The 11244-nt window shown below is 41.5% G+C and overlaps 1 protein-coding gene across 1 annotated transcript; it reads left to right on the top strand.

The window, feature by feature from the left end:
- Window positions 1–672: 672 nt before the first annotated feature.
- LOC125508659 (phosphoinositide phosphatase SAC3-like) lies at window positions 673–10413 on the top strand. The gene is made up of 16 exons (XM_048673425.1): window positions 673–1163; window positions 2658–2862; window positions 2959–3124; window positions 3594–3816; window positions 4346–4422; window positions 4553–4734; window positions 4804–4901; window positions 5744–5877; window positions 5963–6091; window positions 6239–6647; window positions 7131–7252; window positions 7365–7457; window positions 8296–8469; window positions 8597–8713; window positions 9377–9452; window positions 9855–10413. Exons 1-16 carry the CDS (start codon window positions 1101–1103, stop codon window positions 9939–9941), a joined length of 2355 nt encoding a protein of 784 aa, XP_048529382.1. The 5' UTR covers window positions 673–1100; the 3' UTR covers window positions 9942–10413.
- The last annotated feature ends 831 nt before the right edge of the window (window positions 10414–11244 follow it).

Genomic DNA, 11244 nt, shown 5'->3' on the forward strand with positions numbered 1-11244 from the left:
GCGGCTCCGCATGGCCCGGCGGTGTCAGGGGTGGCGGGCAGGTGGAGGATTTGCAGCCACGTTTTTCGGCGCCAATCAGCCACCGTCTTGTCACCCTCGCCCGAATATGCCCTGCCCTGCCTCCCCTCCCTTTTCTTTTTAAATAACAGCAACTGCTTAAATGGACTAATAATGCATGCACTGGCATCATATTGTCATATTATACGTTCTGTGTAGCCTGAAACCACACCCACCACAGTTTCTTTACCAATTCATGTCGCCAGAGAATCATTTTCTCCACCCTAAAGGCTCGTAATATTTTTGCTTTCTTCCGCCAATCCATCATCTGCAATAGATAGCTTTTCCCCAGCCTTTAGGGGATAAAAAATAATTATTATTAAACACACACTGACAATAAAACCCGAACAGCTAGAGACAACGCAGTGCCACAGCTGAAAGCCTCCACAAAAATTGAAAAGCATACACATGAGTCGGCATGACATAATCTAAAACACGCAGTAGTGGCACAAACGTACACAAAACCATCAGAGAAAAACAATTTAAAAAGAAAGGAAGAAAGAAAGAAAAATTGACCCAATAAGGCCAGGCCAGCTCACGCTCCTCCTCTACTCCCTGCCTGACCTGACCTGACCTGACCACGCCTCACGGATTTTTCCGACGCCCCAACAGAAAAGAGAGAGGGGAGGGAGGGGGGGAGGGCAGACGAAAATAATCATCTCCTCTTCTCTCCACGGCCTCCCTCACCACCACCACCTCCCTCTCCTCCTCCTCCCCGCCTCCCCGACAGATTTCCCCAACCTCGCCGCGCAGAGGCGGCCCGCGATCGCTCGGGAGCTCCCCGGATCCCGCCGCGAGGGCGCGGCCATTCGCCGCGGGAAGGGAAGCCTCTCTCTCTCTCGCGCGCGCGGTCTGGGCTCTGCCGCGCGGCTGCTGCTGACGCCGTGATCCGCGCGGGGTCCCCGGGGGAATGTTCTACCTCAAGCTGCCGGGCGGCGCGGAGTTAGGGTCCCTGCGGGGGGCGGCGGGGCTCTGATCTGCCCCGCGGCGGCGGTCGAGGCCCAGCCGGCCAGCGTCGGGGGAGTCCATTCGTTCGGCCGGCCATGGCGCACGCGGAGGCGGACCCGAGCTGCCTCGAGAGCTTCGAGCTGTACGAGACCGACTCGGTGAGCGCCCTCGCCCCCCAAAATCACATTGCGCCCGCGGGCTTTGTTATGTGCCACGCGCTTCCTCGTTTGGTTGCCTCCTGCTTTGCTGATGCTCGATTCGGCGACCCACCCTGCGCGAGCTTCGGGCGGGCGGGCGGGCGAGCTTGTGGTTACGGAAATGGCCGAGCTACCGGGCCGTTTGTTTCGGAAGGGGGCTGGCGTCGCGCGTGGCTTCGGTTGTGGACGACGGCACGGGTTGTGGCCACCTGGAATCTGGATGGTCTCCATGCTGCCACGGCCGAGGCCGAGATTCGGAATTGCGATCCTGATGTTAATCAGCTGCAGCTGCTTGTGATATGGGTTTGCTTGGGGTCATTGCGTGACACTTCTGTGATTGGGAATTGCGTTCACGACCTGTGCTCGTGATTTTGGTTTGCTTGGGGTTGAGGGGGTGCAGGCTGACTATCGCGAGAGGTGCTTATGAAGTTTCTAGCTGTCTGTGTGATGGTGTTGTTCCATTCCGTGCCGGGAGATACGGAATTGTGTTTCTCCTGTTGCGTTTTGTTCATCTCTGGTTAGAAAATGGAGGAGGCTTTCTTTGTTTCTAGATAGCTTTGTAGGTTAGTGTTGGAGTTCTGATTCCAGGACGAGAGCCTTGTGCCTTTTCTTTTAGTTTCTAAATCTAATTTCCAATATTTAATCACCGCTGCTTTTGTGTGATCTATTACTGTTTATCTACCGAACTGCTATCTTACTGTAGACTTATTTTCAGTTTGGCAACAATCGAATAGCCAAAAAAATCGGTGTGACGCTGCTGAGTTGAGGGGAGACGGGTTAGAGTCAGAGCTGGCAGGGTCGCGGATGCGGTTTCGCAGCCATAGCAAGGTGGATGCAGAGGTGATGCGAGTTGGGGAGTTAGGGTCTGGGGGTATGTATCACCAGAGGCTTGGGGGTCACGAGGAAATGCTTGATCGCCTCCAGTCTTCATGGCAGTAGAGCCAGCGGAATGGAGGAAAGAAATGGAGAGTTGCGGGGAGAGAGAGAGTTTTGGTTGGGGTGGGCCGTTCGGTTCTCTGATCCTATGGTGCAAAAACATCACTGTTGGCCAATTGGGAGTCAGTCGATGCTAAATAAACACTATTTATTTTGAGGTTTTGCTCATTTCTGGTGTGAATGCCCACTCTTTGGACATTTGTTATTCCAAAGTAGAAGATTCTTTTTACTCTGCCCACTGTGCGGCGTGTATGTTTGACCATTATTTTTTGTAAAAATTGACAGATAAATTTGTGCAACTATTTTTCATGACAAACCTTATGGTATGATTTGCACCTAACCGTTGTATATTTTAATCCATTAATGTGATATATGACAAGTTTGAATGGGGACGTGTTCCAAACATCATCTATCTTGGAACAGAGGTAGTTGTAGTTTTATTGACATCATATAACATGATGCAAGTAGCTTTGCTTTTGATGTTGTTCATCATACTTAAATTGTGAATTTTTTTTGCAGAAATTTTATATTCTCGGAACTAACACTGACAAAACATTATGGAGATTACTCAAGATTGATAGACTGGAGCCATCAGAGCTCAACATAGATGAGGATTCTACCATGTACTCACACAGTGAATATCTTGATCTACGAAAAACTCTAGATGAAGACCATAGGTCAACTGGTGGACTCAATTTTGTTACAAATTGTTGTGGAATCATTGGTAAATTATCCCATCTTTCTCTGATAATGATACCATGCTAATAGATGGCAGTTCTTTTTGTTGTGACTATGCATCAATGATAAATTTCCCATACAGGTTTCATTAAGTTCCTTGGGCCTTATTACATGTTAATTATCACCGAGCAGAGAAAAATTGGTGCTATATTTGGCCATGCAGTTTACCAAGTTACCAAGACTGCGATGATCCAGTTATCTAATTCCAAAATGAAGCAAACGCTTCTAAATTCCAACGATGAGAACAGGTATGTTGTATCCCACATATCAATGATATCCCAGACTTCACATCAGTTCACAAAATTTGATTGTTGGCAATATTTTCTATTTGTGAAGCATTTGATTTTGGGTTAATTGGATAAATGCCACTCAAATTCTGGCAATTCTGAGAAATGCCACTGCAATTTCCAAACTTTGAAAAATGCCATTGCAAATTTTGCAAACTTTGAAAAACGCCACTGCAGACTTTGAAAAATGCCACTGCAAATTTTGCAAACTTTGAAAAACGCCACTGCAGACTTTGAAAAATGCCACTGGAAATGGCATTTTTCAAAGTTTGGAAATTGCAGTGGCATTTCTCGGAATCGCCAGAATTCGAGTGGCATTTATCCAATTAACCCGTTGATTTTTTGTTTCTTGATATTTAATTATTTATTTCCTATACCCATATGCAACACTTTATGTGTCCTTATAAAGCGATGTTTACTATGTGTGCAGGTACAAGAAGCTCTTGCAGACAATAGATCTTAGGAAAGACTTCTTTTTCAGCCACTCGTACCATATCATGAGAAGTCTCCAGAAGAATTTTAATGATCCACAGGCAGGATGGGACCTATATGACACAATGTTTGTATGGAATGAATTTCTAACACGAGGGGTTCGTAACATTCTGCAAAGTACCTGCTGGACTGTTGCGTTAGTCTATGGTTTCTTTAAACAGGTATATACCCCATGAGATTGATCTCTTTTAGTGATGTCATATTCAACACGAGAACTTGTGTCTACGGTAGATTGCATCCATAAAATGGATCCTTTATCTCAAGTACTGTCTGCATGGTATGACAGATATTGGCGCATTAAATTTTCTCCCTGTTTATTTTCTTCATTTGTTTTACTACTTAGTGAGGCATTTTATTTTTATTTTCTGATGCTAGACTAGTAATAGTACCATGTCTTCAAATTTACTTTCCACACTTACAAATGTAAAATCATGCCATAGTGAAGAGGAGAGCCTACAAATATTTAGATACAGTTATAAGATGTGGCAAAACTTTATACCAAATGTTTTATCTTTTGTAAGATATGCATCGATTGTGAATTCATTCTGTTCTATTAGAAAAACTTATCTAATGTAGACGTAGCAGAAAACACTCGCTGTACGATTAAATAACTTCCTTTACTCGTAAGTGCTTCTTAGGAAACCATTTTCTTAATAGTATAATTATTTGATTTGACTTAATTAATTCAAGGATAAAATGAAAATATCTGGGAAGGACATTATGTTGACTCTCATTGCTAGACGATCGAGGCATTATGCTGGAACCAGGTTTGTCACTTGTGAAACCCTTTATTCTTATATATTTTTCCTGTTAGTTTGTTATCTGATTTGAACGGGTGAGATTCAAAAGGAAATATGGACCATTGAATTGCTTGATCTCGCCACTCGTATTGAACAGGTATTTAAGGAGAGGTGTGAATGAGGAGGGCAGAGTAGCAAATGATGTCGAGACTGAGCAACTTGTTTTTGATGACACACTTGGACCTAGGCAAATAAGCTCTGTTGTGCAGAACAGGGGTTCTATTCCTCTATTCTGGTCCCAAGAGACATCAAAGCTTATTATTAAGCCTGATATCATATGTAAGCATTGAAATCCTTCTTTGCTGCATGGAGTATCATTCAGTTGTTTTAATTTGCTTGTTCTTTCAGTGCATGAGAAGGGCAATAATTATGAAGCAACCAGGCTTCATTTTGAAAATCTTAGGAGGAGATATGGAGATCCCATCATCATCTTAAACTTGATTAAGGTAAGTCCCACACTGTTATTATGCGGTGAGACTTCTGATGGATGCTTCATGCCTTCATCCTTGAATGCGTGCAGTCGACTTGCTTTAGTTTTGACTAAAAATATCTTCGTGGGTGTTTAGACCAGCTATGTGAAATAGTCCGGGTAGAAATGACTTAGAAAAATACATCATTCTGCTATCTTGACATATTCCATTGTTCCGTTAGGTGTATTTACACTTATACATATTCCACACCGCTCTGCTACTGTTCACTCAATGTTTAGTGCAATGTCGAACGATTGGAATACCCATAGGCCCACCAGTAAGTATGTGCTCTTATTCCAACCCTGACTCATTGTAAGTATTCCACCCATGTGGCTGCTTCTAGGCAAGCATATTATACCCAAGTTTGTAGTGTAAACATCTGTTGCTGTTTTATGCTACGTTTCAAGTTCCTCTCCTTGCTTCTTAGCACCGGCGGTGAGGCTGAGCAAGGCACCACTAGTGGCCTCCCCGACTGGGCCGGCGAGGAGAGTATGGAGTCAAAGAGTGTTAACGGACATTAACTGAATCTAGAAAGAGCATAGTGGCATATACATAGATACATCTAAAAGGAACAGTGGCATGTGCATAGTTCATAAAAAAGCTACAGCAGAACACAAGTTAGTAGTTGAACTAATGGCAAATGTGTAAAATCCCCTTGTTAAAATTATAATCTTAAGAGGTTTCAAAAATAGATTACAATAGATACATCTAACAGAACAGTGGCATGATCAAAGTTAGTTTTGGAGACCTTCACTTATGTGGTTGAAGGTTACTTTAAAAGCTCATGCTCTCACCTTCTTTTTTGCTGCTATGTCAAGACACGCGAGAGGAAACCGCGGGAATCCACACTTCGTCAAGAATTTGACAAAGCAATAAAGATTATAAATAATGGTCTACCAGTCGAAAATCATTTGAGGTTTTTACATTGGGATCTTAATAAAAGCACTCGAAGGTATCAATTCTTTGTGCTGTACACCTTCCAGTTGTGGTTTATTAGATGCTTTTGACGTGCATTACTGAAGCGAGTTTTATTTCAGCAAAAATGCAAATGCCCTCCAAGTACTTATGAAAGTGGCATTCGAAGCTCTGAACTTGACAGAATTCTTTTATTGTCAAGTTTCCTCAGCTCAAACACCCGGGAGCTCCCTTAATTTACATACTCCATTGTAAGTATTTGTTATTCCGTAATGGTGTCTTTGCCATTTAATTTGAGTGGCTGTTATCTTTTACCTCATGAATAGGATACTGCCTTAATCCAAAGACAAAACATTTTTGTTTGTGTTATCTCTGATTTTTCGTTTCACACCTTACAGGAATGGTTGTGGTTTTCGTGGATGTGATGACAAAAATGACGGTGGCAACACAGACTGTATCGATAATAATGGTGACATATCCCAAGAAGATACATGTGGTAGTTCTGATACCTCCACTAGTGGAATTGCAGAAGATGTAGCCACTAACAATGGATCGACAACAGTAAAGCCCCCCAAATTACAAAAGGGTGTATTGCGCACGAACTGTATAGATTGTTTAGACCGCACAAATGTTGCTCAGTATGCCTATGGTTTAGCTTCTCTTGGACACCAGTTGCATGCACTTGGTTCTGTAGAATCTCCAGAGCTTGATTTAGACTCCCCCTTGGCCCACCATTTGATGCACTTTTATGAGCGGATGGGTGACACACTTGCTTTGCAGTATGGTGGTTCGGCTGCACACAACAAGGTACTCCTACAATGTAATCTTGTTGTTTCAGTAATTTCACTTGTGGTATGTTGCTTCAGCATGTGAGATAAGCTTCAGTTCCTTCACTCACGTCAATAGAAAGACTCAGAATGAAATAGGTTTGATTATACTGCATATATTTTTTAGGGTTTCTCTAGTTTTGCTCTTTATTTTAGGTTTAGTTTTCAAAGTGAACCAATTATACCAGGATTGTTTCAAGAAAATGATTTGAACCATGTATCTAAGTGGATTTAAAAAAATTGATTTTGGTTTTGAGGACTAGTATCCAATCCGTATACGAGAACTTGTTGCTTAAGTTGGGTATGACTCATAGCTTGAGGACAAAAAAAAGGCAGTCGTTTCACTGAGTTATGCTGATTGATGAGCCTCAGAAGGTCCAATATGACATGTTTTCTTCATGTTCAGCTGTTTGTTGAGCACTCATCTGATGAACCTACATGTGGTTTTATCTTTTATGTACAGATATTCTCTGCAAAGAGAGGGCACCTTAAGTTTGCTATTCAGTCTCAAGAATTCTTCAGGACACTACAGCGATACTACAGTAATGCCTATATGGATGCTTACAAACAGGCAGCAATAAATTTGTATGTTTGGTTAAGCTCAGTGTTCACTACACATCCCTTTATATACTTTTAATAAGAAATAGTATGTACTGAGTTTGTTATACTTGTTGTTTTTGCGTTCTTAAAATTGTAGATTCTTGGGTTACCACCGACCGCAGCAGGAAAAATTTGCACCTTGGGAGTCAGAGTCTGTTTCTGGGGAGAATGTCCTTGATGACAAAACAAGGTAAACTTATATGGTGGTTATGATGGTTTTCTTGAATGCATGTGACAAGACCACAAGACATAAGCTTTTCCTTTTGATTGAACTACTAGAACAAGTACCCCCAATTTGGGTCACACGTGGATGTTGACCTTATACGTGAAGTGCATTTATTTGTTGGCTAACAGCAACAGCATAATTAGTACAGTGCTACTAGTGCTATTAACAAGAACGGGCCAGTAGTGCTTGCATGAGAATATGGGACCAGAAAGTAATTTAGACAAGTGGGTGCTAACTCAACCCTAGATTGTTCACTTCAGAAGTTCTGACCAGCAGAGTTTGATGGTTATCATTTTTTAATTCTGGAATTAAAAACATGATGCTGGTAAAACTTGTAATGTGTAGGGCATCTCATTATTGTGATAATATAAGGTGATTGTCTTGTGTCATTCCACAGTTAGCGACCAAGGAGAAAACAAAAGATCCCATCCAGTGCATACAGCTAGTTTCACCTGTGCTCTTGAAGTTAGGACAGAAATATGTGTTTTTAGTCGTCTCATTTACCTTTTTGTAAGGGCAGTGTCTCCCTGTTTTGTTACTTTTTGTTCTTGCTATTACACTCAAATCCTTGTGTATTAGGTTCGCTAGATTTGATGTCCTGAAACAGAGTGAGTTGTCTATTGTTGAAAACAGTACAACCTGGTAAAAAACATCCGTACAAAATACCTTTCCGTAGTGTTTCCAAACTGATCTTAGGGCCACCTCATTAAAGAATTGTCTATACTTTATTTTATCCGCACATGCATTTTGCAAATCAATAAAATCCATCTTATCAATTGTCTGAGTTGTATATTTGTCACAGTCAACTTATAAAAAGGTCAAGATCAGATGGCAGCATTCTTCGTAAAAGCAACACTTCTCTGTCCAGCAATGGTCCAAATGGAATTTCGACACCAGGATTTAGTGATTTCGAAAATGAGCTACAACCTCCTAACTGCCGGTCTGGTTCGGTGCATGATGCGGTGTCAAAATTAAGGTTTGTCTGAGTTCTGGTTCTGGAACTTCACCTTTCTATTTTCTGTCAAGAGCATATACCAATGTGCAGAAATTAACATTTAATACTTATGGTATGATTCTCTCTTTTCTATTGAAAACTACTGCAGGTATACTCCAACAGTGCCTCATATTAAGTATACCAGTTGCGAGCTTGACTATGGCAACTTTTCTGGGGATTCAAATTTCCTTGATCTTGACTGGCTTTCAGCTTCAGACAATGGAAGGTTGTTCATACTGCCTGCCTTCCCTTGTTGATCCTGTATCCATGTCTTTGAATGTATCAAGCTTTTTATTTGTTGCATTTGTACACATGCAGTCATGCACACAAAATGTGGAACAAAGAATCATTCGTATAACATTTCCATTATTTCTGTTGGTATTATTCTACATTTATCATTGAAGAATAAATAGTTAGCTTGCAAAAATGGTTGCTTTGAACACAATCTTTAGATCCTTTGTTTGTACCAGATTTCTATAAATAAGAGGCAACCTAAAATATTGTAATCGTTGCCATGTGTTCTCTGATCAGTCTGTTGAAGTGTCCATCCAATGCTCACTGAAACTACACACTGAACTGCGATATGTTAAGAAGAGATAGTCACAACCTTGAACACTCTCTTATTCCATTAGCAAGAATTTTATATAGGAAGTAGAGTTATGGGTCATACAGGCCATGTAGGCCATGCCATCTTTTATACTTATACCGAACAAGATCTAGGATGAATATTTTTAATAAGTTCTTGCTTTATTTGCCCATTTGTTCTACTATCCCTAATTGCAGTGACGTGACCATGGAACTGCTCATTAATACTGCACTTTCAAAATTGATGTCAAGAAGATTTTTCTGTCCTTCTCACTATATTTATGTTGCACATTATGTTTGACAGTTTGAGCAGATCAAGAGCCGTAAGTACTCCTAACGTGAATGATAATGGTGAACGTGGTGTAACCCCTGGGATAACGGTTAGTGCAATTGATCAATCTAACAATCCTACTTGCTATTTGTGCATTGCAATCATGTTTCACAAAACTTTCTTCTGCCCTAATTTCATGTTCTCTTTCGTTTTATCTCGTTTGGAAGTTCATGCTCCCTCATCATGCATGAGCATTTGTCCACTCAAAAGAGAACATGACAACAACCGTCATTCTGGGATAACACCTGTTCTCCCCTTTCATTTGGTAAACAGTAGAAGTGTTTCCTTCTGGAACTGCGAACCTGTACTTGTTGACTACAGATGGAAAAAGTTTGCTTCAAAGCATGATCATTGCATTGGCTGAACATCATTTAGATCATTTTGGGTGAAAATATACACACGGTTGATATCATTTTGTCCAACAATTAGTCATTTCATCTGAAATTTTCAGGAAGATCACCTGGCAGAGATACACGCTCAGGGGTTATCTCACAATTTCCTGCAATGGGTTGATGAGGGAGAGGCTTTTTGGTACTGATATCATATCATGTATATTCAAGCTACAGGATGGCTCCCAACACTTACAAGACTATTGTTGCGAGGAGAAGCCATTAGCATAATCACTGTGATTTGTGATCTCGCATTGTCACAGCCATCCAACTAGTCCTCTAGCGAAGTGTAAAATCCTCTTTGTTTGCTGTTGACCAGCTATTTCTTCTAGGGGTGAGTAGATAGGCATTGTTCTTATTTTTCTTAAAGGAAAGAAAGAATGTAGGTAGTGTGTATTATTCTTTGGAAAGTTCCATCGCTCGTGTTTCTACTGTGTAAATATATATGAACTGCTGACATTCCCCCCCCCCCAAGTTGAGGTGGTCTCGAAATCACCATTTTTCCCTCAACCCGTTGGGCTGGGATATCTTGATACATGTACCTTGTATTCAACAAAACAGAGGAGATGCTATTGTGTATTTTTTTAAGTCCCTCGGAATCAGGGATACTTTTCTTGCGTTTGTTTGGTTTGTTTATCATGGCAGCCCTGTTTTCTTATTTCTCGGTTTTACCTGATTGCCCCTGCTTGTAGTGTGGCGGTATCTTTCTCCAATTTGTGCTGCAATTGAATTGATTCCCATTAAACTTAAAAGTATGCTTTGTTTTTTAAATCTCTGCAGTTGCACATTACTAAGCTGAAATTGAAGTATCAGAGTATGAATTTAGCAAAATCTTGTTGCTTGATGTTACACTTTGCTTGTAGGCGCATGAGGTATTGACCATGAGTGCAATACTGTTAACTTGTATGCTATGTGTTATCTTTTTAAACTGGCAATATTTTGAAATTGTTTTAAATGGTAAATCCGATAATAGTGGCGCAGTGTCAAGGAAATAAAATGCAGTGTGGAACAGATGGTGGTTGGATATTGACCCTCACCCTATAAAAGGTGAATGGGGTTTCTTTTCCAGGCAGAAATAGGCACTCATATGATTCAAAATATATATTCTGGAATTCCCGTGTTCAGCTCGCAGTGGTCTTTTTTGGCAGGAGAGCTGCCAAATTCATTGATCTCCCAGAAAGCAACATGTCTGTAGATGAGGTGCAGATGGGTCCTTCATCCTTGCAAGCTTCAGTTCGCCACGCCCATGCCATGTTGCCGGACACTGCTTGATAGACCAAAAGTCCATGGAGAAAGCAGATAACGCTCGCTCCAAATATAATTGGCCCGTGGCTTGAGCAAAAGCCAGTACGACGGCATGGGTGCACTTTGGTAGGTCTCTCACGTGCTCATGAGCCACACCAGCCATGGCTTTCCCCGCCCTAGTCTAGGCATGTGATCCGATGCCATGGG

Source organism: Triticum urartu, chromosome 1 (genome assembly GCF_003073215.2).
Source record: "Triticum urartu cultivar G1812 chromosome 1, Tu2.1, whole genome shotgun sequence".
Classification (NCBI taxonomy): domain Eukaryota; kingdom Viridiplantae; phylum Streptophyta; class Magnoliopsida; order Poales; family Poaceae; genus Triticum; species Triticum urartu.

What these genes read in the sequence shown, in the direction of transcription:
- LOC125508659 (XM_048673425.1), top strand. Translation starts at nt 1,101, where the DNA reads ATGGCGCACGCGGAGGCGGACCCGAGCTGCCTCGAGAGCTTCGAGCTG. An exon ending in TATTAAGCCTGATATCATAT is followed by an intron (nt 4,735 to 4,803) that starts GTAAGCATTGAA and finishes TTGTTCTTTCAG; the next exon opens with TGCATGAGAAGGGCAATAAT. An exon ending in TCAGCTTCAGACAATGGAAG is followed by an intron (nt 8,714 to 9,376) that starts GTTGTTCATACT and finishes TATGTTTGACAG; the next exon opens with TTTGAGCAGATCAAGAGCCG.